Below are 24124 nucleotides of genomic sequence, written 5' to 3' on the forward strand. Positions count from 1 at the left end.
AATTTAGCTACTTTCGAACCGATGTTGGCAACTCCAAGAAATCTAGCCATCTTTCAGAGTTCTTTTGCAAGGATGTGAAGTGTATGTCAAATAAAATAGAACAACAGCTAGCAGGGTGACAGAGGTAATGCCAACTTTTATTTAAAAAAATTAAAGGAAGCAAGCTTTACTACAGAAGATCAGAAACATAGCTGTTCAGTCCTATTCAAAAAGAATTGATTTAATTAGGAGAAACAGAAAGCGGGGAATGTGTTTCATGTTACACACACACAGATCCAGAAAACTGTCTGGAATGCATTAATGTTTATATAAAAAAAAACTGATGTTACCGTACAAGCAGGGTGCAGCCCCAGTGCTGCCTGAGCAAATACTAAAAAAAAACAGAAGATAGAGGAGCAGAAAAACGTACTGCCTTAGGAAAACAAAGTACAAAAAAAGTCTGTAGAACTCTACTACCACTGAGTGCTCTTAACTATTATAATGCTGCTATGACATCTTGCTTCCTTTATTTACTTTACAAAACAAATTTACAGCCATGGAAAATATACATTTTGGCTCATATCAAAGTCCTGCAAGCCAGCTGCTGTTTAGTTGTTTTAAAGCAGCTTCATGCACAAACTGGAATGGGCATGGTCACGTTAACAGACTTTACAATTAGTCATCAGAGACCAAGCGGAAAGCTGATATGAATGTTTAGTCATTACCTATTTTAGTTAAAATTTAAAGAGCTTTTTGTACAGGAGATATCACCCACTGCAAATGTTTATGAGGTCACAAGAAAAGCAACTACTTCACTTTTTAATTATTTTCAAGGATACAGGCTCATGGATAAATTCCCCACTACCAATCCACATTGTCAGAAGAATAATTAAAACTTTACTTCAGTGGTTTGAAAATGGGTCACTCTCCCAGAGAGAAAAAAAATATTTAAGCACATGAAGACAAATGCAACTTGTGGAAAGACTCACCTGAAAAAGAAGATTTCTTCATGGCTAGTTTTTAAATTGCATGGAAAGCACGCTCTTCAGGATTAGGGTAGGTTACTTCCCGTGTTCAGTAATCAAAAACGTCCAATATTGTAGGGAGCTGACTTAGCTCCACAGACTTTCATTCAAGTTACAGTAACTTAAGCTTCTTTGCACACCGTCCAACTGCTCATGAAACACTCCCATTAATTAGTACACACCTTTCCTAATCAGATGAACTTAGGCATCTTTGGCCTTGTCCAACTAAGCAAAAGCATTGGGGAAATCACAGAGCTCATTTGTTCTCGAGCTTGAAATTTTTTTAACTCTTAGTAGTAGTTAGAAGTTTAGCAACTTTTCTTGAAAGATTTCTGTGTTCGTTTGAGATAATTTTATCTATTTCAAAAAGCAAAGCAACATGTTTTTTCAGTGTGAAAAAAAAACACCCTCCCTACCCTATAGACTTTGGTGCAGCTCAATTTAGTACTGTTACATAGGCTGTAGGAGAAATCTACTGTTCAAAGTACATTATAGCTCCCATCTAAAACTGCAAGGCAATAATACAAACTGTTCCACGTTCAAACGCTTTAATGCCAAGCAGAGATAGTGAATAAGATTCTACTCATTCTTTGTACAAAGAGTTTCTCCTCCATTATTTGAAGACTTTCACTCCTTGGATTAACATGAGTAGCAGAACAAATGAGACACAAACCACTGCATTCCAGTTATCATCCCTGTAGGTTGTCAAATGACACTTGTACAGCTCAATTCATTTGTCTTATAATTTATAAAAATTAGTCTCAGATTCTTTACATGCGATACAAATTCAGCTGAACAAGTATTTTATTTGTGTTTTGCCCAGGCCAATTAGTATACAAGAAACAGGTGTTCAAGGCACCTTCCTTCCTTTTCCACAGAGTTTTAAAGCCATGCTGCTCTAGACTGTTTCTGTTCAATGCACTCGAACACAAACAGAATTAGAGGGTTTCCTGCCAAATAATATCAAAACTCATTCATCTGTGTATTTTGCTCTTTATTAATAACAAAACCCAGTGCATATTTTGATGCCTTACTCATTTTTTTAAAGTTTTGAAGTTTGTTTATTAGTGTCACAAGTAAGCTTACATTAAAACACTGCAATGGAGTTACTGTGAAAATTTCCTAGTCGCCACACTTCGGCACCTGTTAGTGCACACCCAGGGAGAATTTAGCGTAGCCTATGCATCAGATCAGAATGTCTTTCAGACTGTGGGAGGAAACTGAAGCACCTGGAGGAACCCACGTGGACTCGGGGAGAATGTGCAGACTCCGCACAGACAATGACCCAAGCATGGGAATTGAACCCGGGTCCCTGGTGCTGTGAGGCAGCAGTGCTAACCGCTGCGCCACCTTGAGGAAAAAGTAAAGCCTGCTAAATGTACTTCCAGATTTTATGGTTTGAGAGGGAAGCAGCTCAATGCCATTTTAATGTGATTTCAAAATTTTTTCCAGCATGGAATCATTAAGGTACCTTTATCCTTTCTGAACTATAGCCACCAATATTATTTTGATGTTCCTTCCAATATGTCGTGCATTGCAGACTCCATAGACCATCGGACTATCTGCTACTTGGATTTCTTAGGTAATCATCAAATCATTTCCTAACCAGCATAACTTCTTGTCACATTACCTTTTTCACAAAGTTATTATAAGGCCTGCTCCCAAACACTGCTTTTAAAATTTGTCTAACATCTATGTTAAACCAGTTTCCTTTCGAATAAAGACTTATTTTTTGATCACTGTTTGCCTCCAATATCCGTGAGAGGATGGGTGTCCTTAGATTGAACTCAGGAAGTGATAGGGGAGATAAACTGAAGTAAGCTTGTCAGACTCCACCAAGAACAAACTTCCAATCATCCTTTCAATATTGCTAACTTGGAACCTCCTGCTTCCACACACACGCCTTAAATTGCCCCCGAACTTTATAATACTTGGTTAGACTTGGCAAATGCATATTACATTTTCCTGTTTACTTTCTAATATTTTTTTATACATTGTATATGTATTGGAATGTTTAATTCTATCCACTTCATTTGTATCTATAGGCTGGTTGCAGCAAACAGATTTTCCTTTTCAGTGCAAAAGTCTAGCTAGTAATGATTGTCACTGCCTGAATCTGATTGAATCATAGAATTCTACAATGCATAAGGAGGCCATTCAGCCCATCGAGTCTGCACTGACCACAGTCACACCCAGGCTCTATCCCCATCACCCCATGCATTTACCCTAGCTAGTCCCCCTGCCAATAAGAGGAAACTTAGCATGGCCAATCCACCTAACCTGCACATCTTTCGGACTCTTGGAGGAAACCTAAGCACCCGGAAGAAACCCACTCAGACACAGAGAGAATGTGCAAACTCCACACAGACAGTGACCCGAGCCGGGAATCGAACCCAGGTCCCTGGCACTGTGAGGCAGCAGTGCTGATCATTGTGCCACGGTCTCCATTCCCAGTATTGTCCAATAGACGAGTGAAGTTCTAATCAGGCAGCCTTCAAGCTTGGCTATACAAGATTGCATGTGAAATGGTGAATCTCAACAAGCTATCATGTAACTAATGAAGAATCTTGAACCATACCCAAATAATATACTTGTGTGTTAAATATCTCACCATCTTCTATTGTTCAGTGTCAGTCAGAAAGATTTAACATCCTCTTTGCTCAGAAATCCCCCATCCTCGAAAACTTTAAATCAACTTGCAAAAGGCGGAATATCTACCCTTCTCACCCAGGTGCTGTTGCTAATCCATGAGACATCCATGAACTTTTGGACAGAGTCTGCAAACACTTGAAGAGGTCTATTCCAGCTAGGATGTGCACTTCTTGGAATTGTTCAAGTGAAACATTCTTTCAGACGTGCTGGACATTATCTCATTAACCAGCAACCCTGTTGAATCATTTACAGTGAGTGATGAATCAATAGTGCCGTCCAGTCATTATCCTTCCATGTGGCCACATACTTTCTGAGGGCCTTCTTCAATGGAACTTGCAGTTATTAGAGAGTCAAAATACCTGATATAAGTAAACAGCTCTCTCTTTCCTCATGTTTCCACACCACAATCTTACCCTCTGTCATTGTCCTTTCAGATACCCAATAACTGCAAGCTGGCCAAGCAGTGCTGGATGGACAAGAGATGGAATTTCAGAAATGGCAATGGGAGTGGCAAAAAGCATTGGATTGCCATTCTGTACCGCTTACTTGTGCTAAAATTCTTAAGTACCTGTCTCATCTAACCTTCCTGACTTAGGTCAGGTGGGATTTAGGCTGCACAACACTCCTGTGCCAAAGTCCAGAAGTAGTGGAGCAAAGGAGGCCTTGTCCCCTTTTATAGGGCACTAGCTATCATAAGACAGGTGAGTTTAAATATCCCACTGAAAGTAGCAGGCAAAGGAGCAGATCAAAAAGATCTGAGGGACATGGGGAGGGTCAAACATTGGTGGTGGTGGGGGTTCGGTTCGTGAGGTGGGGGTTGAGTCGGGTGGGACAGGGATCGGATCAGCTCTGGTTGGGTTAGGTTGGCGGGGAGAAGGGAAGAGATTGGGGAATCCTGTGAGCATAGGCAGTGTTTGTGAATACCATGGATGGGGTTGTTTAGTTGAGAGTCATGGAGTCCCTTGGATGTTTAGAGTGGGGGCGGTGTGTCCCGGCAGTGTTCAGACTGGATCCTTAAAATAGTTACGCTGAAGTTAAAAGTGCTTTTATTTCTTCTAACTCTTTGAGTGTAGCTAACAGTGTAACTGGCAGAACTATCCAAATTTCATTTAACTTAATTTAAAAATAACTTAAATCACTTCGTTAGTAGATTCCAGCACAGTGCAATTTTCCAGGAGGACTTAGCCCTTCTAGAGAATTGCCAGATAAACCTTTAATTGGTAATTTCCAAACCTTCTTTGGGGTAGGCCCCAAATCTGACACTGGGGAACTAGGAAGTTATGAAGACAAAATACCCTCAGTCACACTCGCCCTCATAGCTGCTTGACCTAGTATTGACTGTGCATATTTTAGACAGTAGATTAGAGGTGGGATTTACATATCATGTGGTACTTGTGTTGCAACCAATGCATGGAACAAGGCTGGTACACCTACAGGCTTCTGAAGTGTAAAGTTGAAGATGAATTCTGCCTGGGAGGGAGGGGACCCAGATGGGGACATTTATGAGGTGCCCAACAGAAAAAAGACAAATGAAAGTCTTGATGCACCGACGGATCTGACTTGAAGCCTACAATTATTGTAAATAATCATGGAGGAGCTTGGCACTAATTTGGTCTTTGCATCGAGCTTGGAGCCCATTCTTTCCAGCGTGGTAGTGATTCTATTTGCATACTTTCAGCTTCAACCCCGTGATACAGCAACTAATGGCCAATATCTCATATTCTTTTGAAGCATAAACAGAAGCCAATCATTGTCTGGATGGACATTGCCTTGGAAACATAGACTGAAGATGTGCAGGATCCACATGCAGCCATCATGGCTACTTATAACAATATTTACATGGAAATCTAGTGCATTATGTCAGTCCAGTAATATGCCGCCGCACATTACTTGGATTGCTGATTCACTATCCAGGGAAGTGACAGTGGTACAACACTGCTGTCCCCTCTTGGGAGGCAACACTCAGCCTCCAACCTCTGTCATTCCATGTGTGCCCTTACTACTGTTTGATGTTGCTGTTTGCCACTGGGGTGGCACGGTGACACAGTGGTTAACACAGCTGCCTCACAACACCAGCTTTGATTCCCAGTAAGGTTCATCATCTGTGTGGAGTCTGCATGTTCTCCCTGTGCCTGCGTGGGTTTCTCCGGGCACTCCGGTTTCCTTCTACAGTGCAAAAGATGCGCTGGTTAGGTGCATTGGCCATGCTAAATTCTCCCTCAGTGTACCCGAACAGGTACTGGAGTGTGGTGACTAGGGGATTTTCACAATAACTTCATTGCAGTGTTAATGTAAGTCCACTTGTGACTAATAAATAAACTTTACTTTAAACCTTAAGATATGCAGGTTAGGTGCATTGGTCATGATAAATTGACCCTTGGTGTCCCAAGGTGTGTAGGTTAGGGGGGTTAGTGGAATAAATGTGTGTGTTTATGGGGATAGGATGGGGGAGAGGGCCTGGTAATGGTAAAATTGCTCCTTGATGTCCCACAACATGTAGGTTAAATGGATTAGCCCTGGTGAATGTATAGGGTTAGTAAGAAGTCTCACAACACCAGGTTAAAGTCCAACAGGTTTATTTGGTAGCAAACACCACAAGCTTTCGGGGCTTTGCCCCTTCGTCAGGTGAGTGGGGAGTTACAGGGATAGGACAGGGCAGAGGGCCAGGGGAAGAAACTCTGTCAGAGAGTCACTGCAGACTTGATGGGCTGAGTGGTCTCTTTCTACATTGTAGGGATTCTATGATATATAAAGAGTGGAATCATATCATCATTACAGCAGATATGTATGCATGCCACATAATGCTATTCTGGAGATAAAGCGGCATGTGTAATGTAAGAGAAACCGGACGCTGACTTACATTTCACAACCATAGCATCTGAACCAGGAACAGCAAGTTAGAATATTAACCAAAGATTACTGTGTATAAGTTGACCGTTGAAACATCTGTCCAAAAATGGGGGTCAACTTATACACCAAGTATAAAGTGTGAATGGCCAAATGTGTTGGTGTAGGTGGTCGCCATGGTGAAGATAGCAGTAACTCAAATTAAATCATGTTTTATTTAATGAAATAATTACAAGAATAGATTGAACCACAATCACAATGTTCTAAATGCATCAAAACTCATTGTCTTTGGCCTTTGATGCAGAGTTCATTGAATTCACCCTGTCATTTTGACTATGGCGCGATCTTCAAAGTCCCATTCTGCCTCAGACGGATAACGCTTTCGATTTCAGAATCATCACTTCACAATAATTAATCTTCTTCTCTACCCAGGTGAACCTGTTCATTCTGCATTTTCTGAATGACAACAAGACCACACAAAATATCAAGAGGGTGCTTCTCTGCCCTCCCCACTCCGCCCAGCCAGTGCTCATGCACAGGTCATGCTGGTGCGATACAGGATCGAAGAATCGTGGCGGAGAGGCCCAGCCTGTTTAGTGCTAGCGAGAATCCCTTTTTGGGATTCTCTCAAACCCCTGTGCCCCGGTAGTCATTCTCATTTAAATGTGCTTAGTCAGTTTCAAGTCGGATTCTTCCTGTCCTCAGGACTCTCCAACCCTTGAGCGCCACAGGAATCCAACGCAAATCATTTCTAGTCTCCACAAACGGAGACCGGTCATGATGGCCACTCTGGGGGAGGGGGGCGTCAAAGGTTATTAAAGCCCCTGGGTGGTTGGGGGAGATGGCTGCCCCTGGCACTCTGGATGCAAACATGTCATCAATCAGAGAAGAGGGATGATCCATTGTCAGTGGGAGAGGGAGAGGGATCCTGGCATGTTTAGGTACCACCTCTCTCCGAACCAGTGCAAAACTCGCCTCCTCCCTCCCAAAAAATGACTAGGCGGCTACCTCACACAAAAAAAATTTAAGTGCCAAATGAATGTGAAAAGAGGAGAGAATCATGCCCATTTTTTGGGCGAGCTCCCAGGCACAATCGCATAGCACTTTAGAAAGAATGAGGCTAAAATGTAATTCTCACCAGCAGGGGGAGTGGGCGGAGTTTATTCATACTGGTAAGTCAGCTGCTGAGTTGTAGGGTTACCATTGCCCAGGCACCCCAATCTCCCAGTGCATTTTGTACAAGTGTGTCGGATGCGAGGCTGATTTTGCCTGCAGAGTGGGGCCAGTAACATCACAAGAGGCGAGCAACCGAATGTGAGCCTAATTTTTTGCCTCTCACCTGATCTACTGGCTCTCTATGGCTCAACCAGCGTGATGGGTCAGTAAGATTGCTCCCTCAGTGTGGGATGAATGCGATCAGGTTCGCACTGGCATCACGCGGTTTTCTCACCCAAAATTATACTTGTGGTGGAATCTTTTGACCTTGTCCCACTTAACCTTTGGTGACACAAGGTGGTAAGATCGGGTGGTAGGCAAACATTCAAGTTCACACTGATCTTTTGCTTCCCCTCATTTTACGGAACCATTTTGGCAGCAAAATCGGCTTGGGTGCAAAGCCGATTTCTCCTCGATGAGAATCATGTATGTCCCCCACCAGACGTAATGACCTCGCCAAGTGGATTGGTGGCCATTAAAGACCCTGGGTGGTCAGCTAATACAATGTGATCCATGATATTCAATCATATAAGAAAGCAAAATAAAGAGAAGAAAGATGGGATCAAAAGAAAGATAAAAAGGACAAAGAATATGTTGAAGTGCAATGACTTTATTTTTAAAAGTACTTTTATACCTCCAGTAAGAGTTAAAAGCTGAAGGAATGTGATTCCATAATTTTATAAGTAAGCTTTCAGTGCCAGAGAGGGTCACTGAAAGTTTCCGACCTTGCCTGCGGCTGAGATTCTCCAGTCCCACTACATTGAATGGAATTTTGACTGAGCCCCAAATTCTCCATTCTCGCTGACAGTTGGGTGGGAACGGATGAGATTGGAGAATCCAGCTCATTGTTAGGCAATATTTTCACATCACTAAAAATTAATTTTCGCTGGAATGGGCAAGACCTAACATTTTCTTGTGCACTTAGTGGATATGGATGAGTAAGTACCACAACTAAGCCTAGTTCATATTTTTGAATACTCAGTGTATCTGCGCAGTGCCGATATAGTGAAGCTTCTGGGGGAGTAGGTGGCTCAGGTAGCAGCTTCCTGATTTCCCTGTTCAACTATGCATGCATGGACACTTATGCCAGAATTTTATCGGCAAGTCAGCTCTGGAATCGTGGCGGGGGAGGCTTGCTGATCAGGATTCTCCATTGGCCTTGGGCGGGATCTTATGAACCCTGGGCATGGCAAGGCAGTAAAATTCCGGCATAGGAATTGCCACATGGTTTACTTGTATCTGGGCACTAATCATTTCACTGTTATTTTGACTGCAAAATTCAGCCATTAAAACTTCTATCCCCTCTTGTAGCACAACTGGAGATTCACCCAGGAAAGCTCCATGTTCTGAAGGCTTCAACTAACTGCCTCAATCTAAGTAAAATCATGTATCTGGCTAAACCACTTCTCATTTGACTTTGGCTGATATTGACTGAACTTAATACAGTTCCAACTTCCCTCCATTAAGATTTTACTACAGTTTTTATTGAAAGTTCTGGAAACAACCTACACAGCACTGTAATGAACTGCAGATGAAAGTAGAGGTGGCATAGAACGTTGACTTTAATTACTATTCATTCATTATAAGAGCCTTTCCTATAATTCAGATGGAATGAAACTCCAAAGACAGTTAAGTATCAAAGGCTTGAGTTTCTTTTGTATTTAATCTCACTTTTATTTCACTGGTATAGGAAGGGATTTGAAGATATTTTCATCCCTCTCCCTGAATGAGCATTTGCTCATATTCCATTTCATGTGAAGTGCCAGGATGGAAAACTACTCCATGCTTCCATCAGTGACACTTTGGAACCAAATATATTTCAATACTTCCAATGAAGAACCAGATCCCCCAATCTTTCAAACTCCTGAAGTAAAATGATCGGTTTCTTATTATTTTAGATTTGAGTGACTTACAATAGTGTTTTGTTTTAGAGATAGATGATGGTGTTCCACTTTCATTTTTGTGTATCATCCCCAAATTTGGAAATCTAAACAGATATCCTTTAAACAGAAAACATTTCCAAATATACCACATCACTTAGATTACATTTGATCCATTCTCTGGAATTTTGAAACATTACCTTTTTGTTTAAAACTCAGTTAAAGTGTGAAGAAAGCCTCCTCAATGTGAAATGCACAAAACCCCATTCTGTGAATAATTCCATACTTCAAAATTGGGTAAGGTCAGCAATCAAGGCTAAGTCATTTTGATGCCTATCTCCTTAGCAAATGCAAGCAGAAAATCTGGTCTTTTCCCAAGTGCCCGGTGACAGGGAAGTCTTCAGGCCAGGACTGTGTCTTTGCCAAGACCCCGCTCACAAGGACCTTGGTTGGATGTTTGGCAATATGTAAATTTGGCATATAATATGGGGCTTGGTCATCTTGGCAGTACGATGGCACAGTGCTGGCAGCACAGTGGTACAGTGGTTAGCACAGCTGCCTCACAGTACCAGGGAACCAGGGTCAATTCCGGCCTCAGGTCACTGCCTGTGTGGAGTTTGCACATTCTCCCCGTGTCTGCGTGGTTTTCCTCTGGGTGCTCTGGTTTCCTCCCACACTCCAAAGGTGGGTGGGTTAGGTTGATTGGCCATGCTGAATTAACCCTGGTGTCAAGGGGATTAGCAGGGTAAATATGAGGGGTTATGGGAATAGGGTCTGGATGGGATTGTGGTTGTTGCAGACTCAATGGGCCAAATGGCCTCCTGGACTGTAGGGATTCTATGATCTAAAGCATTAGATAACTAGAACAACACATGTTGGCCTTGTGGTATTTAAACCATTCTGAAAAGTAGTATCCACTGTATTTCTGTTGATAAAAATCCAAAACAGGGGATGACAGCTGTCGGAAGATTGCGTTGTATATTAGCTTGGGGGTATGAATTTTCCCCAGTTTGATCACTTGCAAATACAGAGGGAAGGTGGTGGGGTGCCAATGTCAATAATTAAACACGTACAGTTTGGAGAACTATTCCATGAAGAGAAAACCTCAAAGGCCAAAATAACTCGAAGGTTAATTTTATTTGACAGTTTTTCTTCTGATGTTAAATCTTGTAGCCTGGGCCTTGGGTGGTTACAGGACCTCCCTTCCTTCCTCTGCTTAATGGAGAAAGAAACGGAGGACCGTGTAGGCACTGCCAGGCTGATTAGGCATTGTGGGTACTTCTGACCTCGGCCTGCTCTTCCCACAGCAGGCACTGTGGTCTACTTCTGCCCTTTGCCCACTGACACTCACACCTCCCTGTCCACATATCCACAAACGGCCTTTTTTTTTAATCATGACCACTCAGCGATGATTCAGATGGCTGTGCCTAGCTAAGGGAAAAGGAACTGAATTGTGCCATATGCCAGACAGCTGCATGCCTCATAAAGGAGGCTTTCAGCTGCCTAAGATCTGAGCTCACTGCCAGATGAATCCTGCCATTGTAGTCCCCTTTTGGAAATTAATGCAATTCAATTGTCTACTGACTTGTTCCTCTTATGCAAAACTAACGTGGCTCACTTTAGGGTGATTATTCTGCTGATCCTTCAGGCAGGAGTTCCCCCACCTTTAGTCCAAATCATTTTGTAGGAGCCCTGTTCGTGACAAAAAGATCTCACTGAAAGCAAATCTGACACATTCCTACTGCTTAATGCTACACGCCTCCCCCTAGTGCTTATCTTTGCTACTCTTGCATTCATAACGTCCAACTTCTACAGTGGTAGGGAGGTGGCTGGCTGAACATTGGAGGGTTAAGGTGATTCTTAATTCCCCTTTAAGGAGAAAGGAGAATGAGTAATAATATTCTCTGTGTCAAATTTTGGGAGAGCTTCCTTAATTATTTAAAATTCATTTATGGATTGTAGGCATTGCTGGCTCAGCCAGCATTTATTGCCCATCCCTAATTGCCTGCGTGGCCATTTTAAGAGTGGATCTGGAGTCATATATAGGCCAGACCAGATAAGGGTGGCAGATTTCCTTCCTTAAAAGGACATGAGTGAACAAGATGGGTTTTTACGACAATGGTTTCATGGCCATAATTAACTTTTAATGCCAGATATTTATTGAATTAGAGGGCAAGAAAAAGTGCTGACAAAACATCAAATACAAGTCTTTCACGGCTTTCCTCTATGTTCCAGCTGTGCAGCAGCAGAGGAGTCAGTGTGTAATAACCTTACAGAATTTCATACAAGTTGCAGATAAGGAGACAGTGGGAAAGGAGATCCGTAGAACCATAGAATCCCTACAGTGCAGAAGGAGACCATTCAGCCCATCAAGCCTCTATTAGGAACAATCCCATCCATCCCCGTAACCCCATGTATTTACCCTGCTAATCCCCCTGACACTAAGGTGCAATTTAACATGGCCAATCCACTTAACCTACACATCTTTAGACATTAAGGGGCAATTTAGCATGGCTAATCCATTTAATCCACACATCTTTGGACCGTGGGAGGGAACTGGAGCACCCGGAGGAAACCCACGCAGACACAGGGAGAGTGTGCAAACTTCACACAGACAGTCACCTAAGGCTGGAATAGAATCTGATCCCTGGCAGTAGTACTAACTACTGTGCACACAGTTGCTTTTTCACAAGTTATGAGCATGATTTTAGTGGGATTATTAACCATCATTTCATAAAGAGATGATGGGAGTTGCCATCCCCTGGCAAGGCCACCCTTTTCTACTGGAACCAGATCAAGCCACTCCAGGAAGGCCACAGAACAGAAGCCCTCATTTGGCAGATTACTGAGCGTAACACTGTGACTGAAGTGGCTTTAAACTTGTGGACACAATGTCCTGAAAAAGCAGCATCAGATATCAAGCTCAGTCAGAGTGTCCATGAGACAAAGCCCTTTTCAACTACTGGAACATTGGATTCCTCCTCATCCCCCACAGAGTTGGAGACCAAATAATGGATGACGTAAGTCCAGAAACCCATTATAAATCGATGACAAAGGTATATTGAGGAAGATTGGAGTGACGTGTGGCGGAGTAACATGTAATTGTACAACTCCACAATCTCTACCACCAAGAAGGACACTGACACCATTATCATGGGAGCATCATCATCAAGGTTACTCACTATCCTGATTTGGAATCCTGAAATTGTTGTGCAGCCAACATTCCAGAGCTCGAATTCCACAACACAATAGTGGCAGCACCATCAATCTGCAGGAGAAAGCACAGCACCCTCTCTCAGGTCAATTAGAAATTTAGCCATATTGCTCAAGACAGAAGTGCAGTACTGGCAGTAAATCCACTGATGAGGAAAATCTAGCTACAAATAATGCGAATTCTGAACTTGAAACCTTTCCAGAAGTTTTATTTTTTTCCAAACCATATGCTTTGGACAACTGAAACATCTTTGCCTGTTTTCAAGATTTACCAATCGACATTTTCACATTGATTTCTCCTGTAGCATTAACATAGCGCCCTCATGTGGTCTTCTCCAAATAAGCATAAAATCGCTCGGTTATACCGCAAATAGCCCAAATAAATCTTATTTATTTATTTTGATATAAGCTTTCATTATTTATTTTAGAAATATAGTTAACAAAATGATTACATGTAAAGCCATGTATACCTATTTTGTTTTTATATAGATGTAGAACTATGGACAGGAGATGAAAAGTTTACAATCTAATCGAAGAATTTAGCTGCAAACACAAAACCCAAGGCCTCTAACTTGAGTGATTTATAAATGCTATCTGAATGCTGAGATTAGGTTACAGTCTTCCAGTTATGTATAATAATTAGTCAACATCTTTATTTAAATTAAATGAATTACTTGTCTTTCTTCCCCTGTAGCCTAATGAATGGAAGGGGGTTTTGAGTTGGCATTTTGACAAATACCTTCTATGTTTTAAGAATCTTCTATCAGTGAATAAAACTGGCATCTTGGTAATAAAAGCTAACAATTATGTTCGCTAACAGTTGTGAACTTATTTTTGAGTGCATGCATTTTTGCAGCATTTTGTGAGCACATGCCAGTAGAATATATTTTCTGAAGTGACGCGTGGCATAGTGACACAGTGGCTAGCACTGCTCACAGTGTCAGAGACCCATGTTCAATTCATGCCCTGAGTGACTGTCAGTGTGGAGTTTACACATTTTCCCCATGTCTGCATGGGTTTCGTCCGGGTGCTCCGGTTTCCTCCCACACTCCAAAGATCTGTGAGTTCAGTTGATTGGCCATGATAAATTGCCCATCAGTGTCAGGGGGATTAGCTGGGTAAATACATGAGGTCATGAGTCTAGGGCCTGGGTGGGATTGTTGTCTGTGCAGATGTGATGGGCCAAATGGCCTTCTTTTGCATTGTCGGGATTCTATGCTTCTTTGAATGTTGTATGTGAGGCAATGTTACTTCACCCATTATACTAATGGAACGCTGGGCACATGATCCCACTGTAAAACAATCATTACTAAGCATTAACTATGCCAAGCAAACTTGGAACAATCCAGAACATCAGCACAAGCAACTGGTACAACTTGCACTCACTCACAAACCTGAATAGACGCCATCCTCGAATTGAGGAAGAGTTGAGGTTGAGAATTTTCACTTTGTATTCGTCTGCCCATGCACTGACAAACAGCGGTTAGACTCATGCTAAAGCACATGAATTCAAATCTGGGACATCGCCTCGGATCTCATGCTGGTATATTGGGATAATTTCCTCTAGTAGCTCTTTGGGATGGTAAACTTGGTGACATGTTGGCGGTCTCGCCTGCCAGCTGAAGAGCTACCAAGGAATATAATCTAATTGAATGGGCAAGGGTCAGGCAGATGGAATACAATGTTGGTAAATGTGAGATCATCCATCTTGGTAGGAATAACAGCAAAATGGACTATTATTTAAAACTGCAGCATTCTGCTGTGCAGAGGGACCTGGGTGTCCTTGTGTATCAATCACAAAAAGTTGGTTTGCCATGCAGCAGGTACTTAAGAAGGCAAATGGAATTTTGTCCTTCATTGCTAGAGGGATGAAATTTAAAAACAGGGAGGTTATGTTGTAGCTGTATAAGGTGCTGGTGAGGCTACACCTGGAGTACTGTGTACAGTTTTGGTCTCCTTACTTGACAAAGAATGTACTGGCACGGGGGTGGGGGGGCGGATGGAGATTCAATAGGTTGATTACGAAGTTGAGAGGGTTGGCATATGAGGAAAGACTGAGTAGACTGGGACTATACTCACTGGAATTCAGAAGAATGAGGGGCGTTCTTATAAAAACATATATGATAATGAAGGGAATAGATAAGATACAAGCAGGGAGGTTGTTTCCACAGGCGGGTGAGACTAAATCTGAAGAGGATGGCTTCAAAATAAGGGGGAAGCAGATTTAGGACTGAGTTGAGGAGGAACTTCTTCACCCAAAGGGTTGTGAATCTGTGGAATTCCCTGCCCAGTGAAGCAGTTGACGCTACCTCATTGAATATTTTTAAGGCAAGGATGGATAAATTTTTGAACAGCAAAGGAATTGAGGATTCTGGTGCACGGGCAGGTAAGTGGAGCTGAGTCCACAAAAAGATCAGCCATGATCTCATTGAATGGTGGAGCAGGCTCGAGGGGCCAGATGTCAATCCTGTTCCTAGTTCTTATGGTCCTTAAGAGACCCACGCAACCACTCTTTTGGAAGAACTGCTGAACCACAAGTCAGTGAGGCAGTGTTGAGGCCAGTGGTAGGCCTTTCCCTGGGATCAAGAGCCCAGAGGTGGAAGGCTTGTCTACTGAGACCTTCTGACCCCAAAGAGGCTGGCAACTCTTATGCTCAGCAGTGCCACTGGGGAAGAGAGACACTGGAATCCCAAGATCATGGAATGACTCAGGCCACTATTGAGTAATGTGGGGAGGTGAGGTTGGTGTTTACAGGGTGGTTGTCACGTGGAGAAGCGGGTGCGGTCTCTAAGTGGCCCTTACCATACTGATGTTGAGTTCCTTGTTAGGCATTGAGTGCCTTTGATTGATAGACCCAGGGCCTCACCACTCCTAAATATGACAAGCTGGCTGCATGGTTTTATCTGACATGAATGTTGCATCATGATAGGTCTGCCTACAACTGGCTTAATTAAAAAAAAAATCTATCACCATTCTTAAAGTACTGTGAAAAGGAAAAGTGCCTGAGGATTGGGAAAGGTCACTTTTCTACCTTCGTTCAAAATAATGTAAAATTGGGAATTTGTACTTTACAAAAATAAGTGTGAATTCTATTTGTGGGTCAGACCGCTGCAACGTTTCATGTTCTTTTTAGATTTCCTTAACACTCGATCAATATTGCAGAAGGTTGCCCTCCTACTGGTCACCCTCAATGATACTATGGAGCAGATTTCACAACATCTGATGACTGTTTGTTCCTGTTTGGTTGCTTCAAAGTCACAAATGTTGCATTAAAACAGCTGCGCACTAGTAAATCAATGCAGGAACAGGTGACACCAAGTTGACAGAAGGCCTGGAAAGGTCACTAATGACTAAAGTGCATTGTTGGTCTTTAGTGCATGTGCTAGGAGGTTAGCCCAGTGTAGCCATGACTGAAATGGCAAAGGCAGTTCAGTTGCTGCAGCTGGCCTCTGTACAGCACCAGCAATAGCCTAGTGGGAAATGGCCACTGACCGGAGCATTGCCAAGTTACACCGGCCAAAAGGTCTTAGGTTAGATCCCCAGTCTGTGGTAGTTGGCTAATCTCACTGAGGCAGCTTTTTTTAGAATAGAACAATTGCTCTTGTGTCTTGGGCTGATGAGGGGAGAAAAGTTAAACTTTATGCTCCTGTTTCCATCACACAACTCTGATTAGAATATGCACATGTGAATGATAGGTAACAAAAAGGGATTAGGCTTGGCTTTCTAGGTTTATACATTAAGAAAACCCTAGATAGGTTATAAGCTCTAACAGACCCAAATCCGTCAAATGCCTCCACAAATAACAGGTATGCTGGGGAAAAAAAAACCTAATCTATACAGAAATACTGAAGGAAAAGGGAAATGATTTCAGCCAAACCATGAGTTTGGAGAGACTCCAATTACTAAATGAAAATGTTTCCATGAATACAAAAGAGTGAATAAAACAGTTGCCTGAGGTTTTGTTAACCCTTCACTTCACTGATTGTTTTAGTCTTCACAATTGCACAATGGACAAGATTCTCCTTTCAAAACAATGGGAGGTGAATGACACTTGCCTTTTATTGTTCACTCATGGGATTTGACCATCACAGAAAGACCAATATTTCTTGCTTGGGCCTAGCTGATCTTGCAAAGGTGATAGTGAGCCACCTTCTTGAACCACAGAAGTCCATGTGATGCAGATATAACCTCAGCGCTGTTACAAAGGGAGGTCCAGATCTTAGTGAAGAAATGGTGAACAATTCCAAGTCAAGATGGTGTGTGACTTCAGGGCAACTTATAAATAACAGAGCTCCCATGCAGCTGTTGCCCTTCTCCTTCTGATGTAGGGGCCATGTGTTTGGAAATGTTATCAAAGGATGTATGGCAAGTTGCCACAGTGCATCGGACTATAGCATATATGGTACACACTGTTGCAATTGTACATGGTTGATACAGAGATCTTCACATCCCGTGAACTAACAAAAGAAAATTAACAATACAAATATAGATGCGTTAAAAACTACCTCTGTTTTCCTGTCTCTAAGCCAATTCATAGGTGGCAATTCTGGAATCTTCCACTCAATTCCCACAATCAATTGAAACATACTCTTGGAGATCAATATGACCACAAGACTCATTGACCTTCATTTACCTTCTGAATAATATGAATATATTCCAAGGTGCTTTAAAATGACAATTACTTTAATGGAGGGGGCAAGTAACATATTGGGAGGCAAGACTAATAAATATGGCAGCTAACTAAGTAACACTTTGTTGTAAGTTTATTTGGCATCTCACTAAGAGATCTGGAGGCTTATGCAGTTACACGTAAAGGCTGGAATTTTACTGTCCTGCCTGGCATGGGAATCGGAGTGGGTGAGGGGTGGACCATGGTAAGGTCAGTTGACTTCAGGCAGGATTTTACAGTTTCAGGACAAGCACTCAACCTGTTTATTGTTAACACACAACTGTGCACATCTCCAAGGTACAGTCTAAACCAGGTACTGCCTCCATGCCAACTTCTCTCAGACCCTCTCCCTGAACTACCTGTCTACTATCATTTGTTTTTCTACATTATAATGTAGGCTGCACTATTCTCCAGTCCCTTCTTAACCCTTACTATGCCAGACACTCTTATCTTACACCTCCATCTTTACCCTATGTATTAATAGCACAATATTTCTTTGCATGCTGCCCGTTATGCCCCCAATCTGATTTAATAAATTCAGATGGCATGGAGTCTTTATGAATTCCCCAGATCTTGCTGTCTTCCAATTTCAGAGGAATGGTAGTCCCAGTGAGTCTGGGCTGACTTTGTTTGTTCAGAATTGAGATTGTAGCACTTGGTGTTTCTGGTATTTGGCTGTCTCCATCTGATTCATGTTTTGAGCTCCTTCGTGTTGAATTTCTCTTTATCAATCATCCATCTCATGTGGTCAGATACCATTTACTTTTCCAGTTCCTTCCGGAGGGAACAGTCACTCTGTTCATTCATTGAGTGGACTCGGATTTTGATTTCCCATGTCTACCAAGTTCTACCTGGAAGGTAATATTTCAAAAAAAAAAGTTGAAGCTCAGTTTTCCATTTTTTTACTTCAAAATTTCTCACAGCTATTTGTTCACCCCTCTATTTTCCAATTCTTTTTCAAGTTTATTTCTCTTTGATTCAGTTCAGTTACTACTCTGGTGGGTGCAGTTGTCTTTGTTTCAGAGTTATCTGGAGAACTCTTATACAAGCTTAACAACTTCACTGGGCATTCAGATCCTGCAGCAGTTGTTCTTCCTTGGTCACTGACTGCTCTTTAAGCTCAGTCCATTCACTCGTTAGATCTTCAATCAGTTTCTTAGAATTTTTCATTATCTGCCTGCAAAGTCTGGATTTGCTCTTCCACATCGTGCTGCTCATCACTCATCTTCTTCAGTTTGGATCGGAATCAAGAATTTTATTGCTTTTTCACAATGAATTTCCAACATTTTGCCAGTTCTGGTTGTTATTTCTGCATTCAACCAACTGTTCTGATTCATCAGTAATTATTTGTCCCCTTACAGGTATTTTTCACAATCCTTAATAGAAATGTTTGATACTTGAAATTTATCATTTAGTTTTCCATTCGCAAACTCATCTTCCATATGTGAAAGTTACTTCACTCGGCTGAACAATTTCTCCTTAATAGTGCTTTAATCCACTGTTATTTTTCAGGTTCACGTTCTTTAATTTAGTTCCGCCAATTGTTTCTGAGGCTTTTTATTCTAGGTTCTTGATTTTTGTTTCCGCCTTATCATTTTACAACAAGTCAATGCTTGGAATTTTTCCATGAACTCCGCCTGCCCACCTTCCTCCTGTGAAAATCATTAAAAATCAGCTTCGTCCAGGAGCTTGTTTCTACCCTCTTTCACCCTTCCCCACTCTCTTTCACAGCCTTCTGCCATCTTTCACCTTTCCCCACTCCATTCACCTTCTTTCACCCTCTCCCATACTCCCCCACCCTCTTTCACTGTCTCCCACCCACCCATCCCACCCCACTCTCTTTCAACCTTTTCCACCCTTCCTCACACTCTTTCACCCTCCCCCACCTTCTTTCACCCTCCCCCATTCACCCCTACCCACCCTCTTTCACTCTCTCTCACCCCCGCCCACCCTCTTTCACCCCGACCCACCCTCTTTCAGCGTCAGGGACCCAGGTTCAATTCTGGCCTCAGGTGACTGTATGTGTGGAGTCTGCACATTCTCCCAGAGTGTGGGAGGAAACTGGAGCACTCAGAGGAAACTTAAGCAAACACACAGGGAGAACATGCAAATTCCACACAGACAGTGACCCAAGCTGGGGATCAAACCCGGAACCTTGATGCTGTGAAGCGGTAGTGCTAACCACTGTGCTACCGTGCGCCCAGTTAGGTGCATTGGCCATGCTAAATTTTCCCTCAGTGAAACCAAACATGCACCACAGTGTGTCGACTGGGGGATTTTCACAGTAACTTCATTGCAGTGTTAATGTAAGCCTACTTGTGACACTAAAAATAAACTTTAAAAGAAAACCATGGTGACGTTTTTCAGATCCTCTCTGCATCACTCTGTCTCTTGTTAAACGTTTCTCTACATCTTACTGTGAGCAATACTGGTCTCCAGTTCCAGCTTAACCCTTCACATCCTGAACTGGAAAGTATCCACCAGGTCTAACTTCAATAATGTACATTCATTTAAACTTACTGCATTTTTATTATTACTTCAATACACAAAAACATATTTTTTTCTTTGGCCAATCGTATTTGTTTGGTTCATTATCATTGCGTTGGAACAGCACGGTGGCACAGTAGTTAGCACTACTGCCTCACAGCGCCAGAGACCTGGGTTCAATTCCTGGCTTGATTCACTGTCTGTGTGGAGTTTGCACATTCTCCCCGTGTCTGTGTGGGTTTTCCCGAGTGTTCTGGTTTCCTCCCACAGTCTAAAGATGTGTGGGTTAGGTGGATTGGCCATGCTAAATTGCCCCTCAGTTTCAAGGGGGGCTAATCAGAGTAAATGCATGGGGTTATGTGGATTGGACCTGGATGGGGTTGTTGTCAGTGCAGTCCTGATGGGCCAAATGGCCTTCTTCTGCACTGTAGAGATTTTATGTAAAAACTAAAACCAGTCAGTATTACATTGTGATTTTAATTTTTTTTTCCCCGAATATCCTTGGGAATGGGGTGGCATGGTGGCAGAGTGGTTAGCGCTGCTGCTTCATAGCGCCAGAGACCCAGGTCCAATTCCAGCCTTGGGTCACTGTGTGGAGTTTGCACTTTCTCCTCATTTCCTCCCACATTCCAAAGATGTGCACGTTAGGTTGATTGGCCATCCTAAATTGATCCTTAGTGTCAGCAGGATTAGCAAAGTAAAAGTGTGGGGTTATGGGAATAAGGCCTGGGTGGGATGTAGCCGGTACAGGCTCGATGGACTGAATGGCCTCTTTCTGCACGGGATTCTATGCTCCTGGTGGAAAGCCTGCTTCAGCTCTTAAGAAATAGAATCTGATCTGCAGCAGAACATTTCATCAAATCTGTTCAAAGATCCCAGTGTGACACAAGCCGCTTTAGCTGTGGGTTTCGAACAGAGGAACAACTTAGCCAACTTGGCGTCTCATGGTCTAAACAGCAGCTTGTAATTTTTTTTTCTGCTCAAATGCCAGATCATCGTAAGATGACTTGGCCAACTTTCCTGGGACCACAGCAAGAGGCAATCGTTCCAAGTGTCAGCTTGCAGATGAAATGGAGGTCTGTATGTTTCTGGTCACGTTGAATTTGCTCACAGATGCTAGCAGCTGGTAAGACACACTGCTCACTGTACAGAACACCAGTTTTAAAGCTACTGCAGGAAGACACTGCTGGCACTGTGATCACTGCCTGAACAACAAGTACAGTATAATATGGAAATAAATCAAATTACAACTACATTCCAAAACTTCCCAGGCATTGATGTCACTTACTGTAACTATCCAAACAGAGAATGTGTATTGAAGAGCCATTGACAATAGTACTGGCCCATATTAGCAATATCAACTTTCCCTAAGTCGGTTACAATTAAGGCTTCTTCTCAGAACACAGGGAGCCATTTTACAACGAAGCCGGCATAAAATAATTTACAATGAATTAAGTTACAATAAAATGAAGCTTAAAGCATCCCAGCGTAGTTACGTTCATTCAGATGCTTTCTTACGAACAACTCTTTCTCATGCGATGTTCTGATCTCACAGACCTCATTTTAAGTGTTCAACTTTACAATCTGTCGTGCTCTCAGTGAAAGATATGTAACTAGTAGATTGCCAACAGATCTGGAGAAATTCCACAACCTCCCCCAGAAGAGGTTGGTTAGTTTTTTCAGCCAGATACCATAGTGAAAACGTAACGTTATTGCTGTTAGTGGGGGAGCATTGATGTGAAATAACTGTCATCTGTGTTGAGATGACAAAAACAAATTCATTTCAAAAGCAAATTGATTGCCCCAAGAGCTTAGCATGTAAATGTGCTACATAAACGAAAACATTAGTCAGACTTCGCTGACAATTTGGCAAACTTACTGTTCCTGTTTATATCTCGGCCAATTTAATATGCTGCGTGGGACAGAAAGATGGTGGCAGGTGGGTCCATGGAAGCACACAGCTAACCTAACCATTGACGTCCTACTATAACATTGTTTATTTGCATTTTAACCCACTCTTCTGAGCAGGCAGCAAGGAGGCCCCCTGTGGAGCTTTTCTCCATAAATGTAATAATTGATGCCAACAACATCACCAGATCCCAGTTATGATTTTATCATAGAATCCTACAGTGCAGAAGGAGGCCATTTGGCCCATCGAGTCTGCACTGACCACAATCCCACCCAAGCCCCATCCCTGTAACCCCATGCATTTACCCTAGCTAGTCCCCGTGACAGTAAGAGGCAATTTAGCATGGCCAATCCACCTAACCCGCACATCTTTAGACTGTGGGAGGAAACCACACAGACACGGGCAGAATGTGCAATTTCCACACAGACTGTGACCCAAGCTGGGAATCGAACCCAGGTTCCTGGTGCTGTGTGGCAACAGTGCTAACCGCTATGCCAACGTGCTGCCCCTGGCCTGAGTGAAGCTGCTGCTATGACTTTCCCCCCAGATAGAAGGCAACTCAAGGGCAGAACGAACCCAAACAATAATAGGGAAGATTCTCCCATGACACTGCGCTACTGGCATAGTGGGCCAGGAGACTGTGGAGGCTGTTTAGCGGGCTTCCTGCTGGGTGCCATTGCTGTCGATGATGTCAGCTCCGAGCCAGAAATCGGTGTGCAGCAGTATAATTTATTTAAATTGAAATTTGCCTATCATTGGCGGGTCCAGGGCTGAAATCTTCATCCCAAATCCCCCCACCCCAGTCAGGGGTGTTTCACGCCAGCGAGGTTTACAACAGCTCCCGCGCTCCAGGAGCTGGAGTGAAGGGAAGTCAAGAAGGCCCCCCAGGAGGGCTGTGGGTGAAGGAGGGTGCCCCTTGGGCATTGCCAACCTGGCAATGCCATCCTGCCCCTGGCACAACCCAAGGGACAAAGTGGCACTACCCACTGGGGATGGGGCAGTGTCAAGGGGCAGGGATTAATGGGACAGGGCCTAACAGGGGGCAGAGACTCTGGGCGGGGGGGGGGGGGGAGCGAAATCGATGGGGATGGGGTGGTCCTGCTACCAGTCTGCACTCAGCGATGACAGAGGGAGGGAGACCAGTGATCATAGTTGGCCATCAGGATGGGGGAAGGGGGGAGGGGCTGGCCAGGACATGTCCAAGGGGGCCAGTGATTATGTGGTTGGGGAGAGATGGGGGGCTGCGGGGTTCAGGGGTGGCGAGGCTCGCATGGCCTACAATGCGAGGTTGTGGGCCTGGCCAGCAATCGAGCTGGCCAGTGATTGGGAGGCTGGCTGTGAGGGCTAATGCGCATGTGCCAATCTCAGTGCAGACAGATAGGCGCATGCGCAATGGCCCACTCAGCACTCTGCTGATGGCCTCTCCCACGATAATAGGCCCTGCCATTGATTTTTAATGAGATTGATGCTGGTGCACTCTGCAGTGCCCAGAATGCAGGAGATTCATTTTGAAAATCCCACACAAAAAACCAACAGGATTTACTTCAGTTTTTATGCAAATTCGACACTGATTTTTTTGGGAGAATCCCACCCAATGTTTTCAAAAACAAAGCAATCTTGTCGCTACTTTCTTTTTACAGCAAAGAGGAATTGAAGGTTTCCCTACTCCAAGCTCCTTCTCCACTCCTTTTCTACAAGATCATCCCCAAAGAACCCCTCCCAGTGATTCATCCTTCCTCCTGTAAATATTCCTTTGGTCTTGGCTGGTGACTTCCTGCCATTGTACATTTTTCTAACCTGCCCATCTAATTGCTGTCCCCAGTATAAATCAAGGCTAGAATTTTTAGTTTTAAAAGTCAGTCTGTAGATGTCCATTTAAGTAGTTGAAGAGAAGTCTCTTGTCTAAATAAAGTTCCTGACATTGGATAATGTTCAGCATCTGAATTTCTGAGCTGCTGAATTAATCAATAATTTACTAAGTATCTTGGAAAGTGATTTTAATCACTGCATGTCTGGTCTATTTTCCTATTAAAAAGTCTGACAACAACTGGTGTTGTCAGACTTTTTACTGTGTTTACGCCAGTCCAACGCCGGCATACCCACATCATGACTATTTTCCTATCACATGCTATTAAACTGGGAAGTGAAATCAATCCTGACTGCAGGTTATTACGTTGCAAGGATCATTTGAGGAATAGCAAATAATAAAATGTGAATAAATATATTTAATTAGATCAATGATTGTTCA

At 43.0% G+C, this 24124-nt stretch overlaps 1 protein-coding gene across 4 annotated transcripts in view; it reads right to left on the reverse strand.

Moving 5' to 3' along the window:
• Positions 1-1174, reverse strand: part of LOC145356310 (neuronal-specific septin-3-like) — a 264326-nt gene extending 263152 nt beyond the window's left edge. For all 4 annotated transcript variants that reach the window (XM_080208914.1, XM_080208915.1, XM_080208910.1 and 1 more), the window contains exon 1: positions 969-1174. In XM_080208914.1, the coding sequence (XP_080065040.1) occupies positions 969-990 (22 nt within the window). In that variant the 5' untranslated portion in view covers positions 991-1174. The remainder of the gene's footprint in view (positions 1-968) is intronic.
• Between the last annotated feature and the right edge of the window lie 22950 nt (positions 1175-24124).

Source organism: Carcharhinus amblyrhynchos, chromosome 21, assembly GCF_965287045.1.
Source record: "Carcharhinus amblyrhynchos chromosome 21, sCarAmb.v2.hapA, whole genome shotgun sequence".
Classification (NCBI taxonomy): Eukaryota; Metazoa; Chordata; class Chondrichthyes; order Carcharhiniformes; family Carcharhinidae; genus Carcharhinus; species Carcharhinus amblyrhynchos.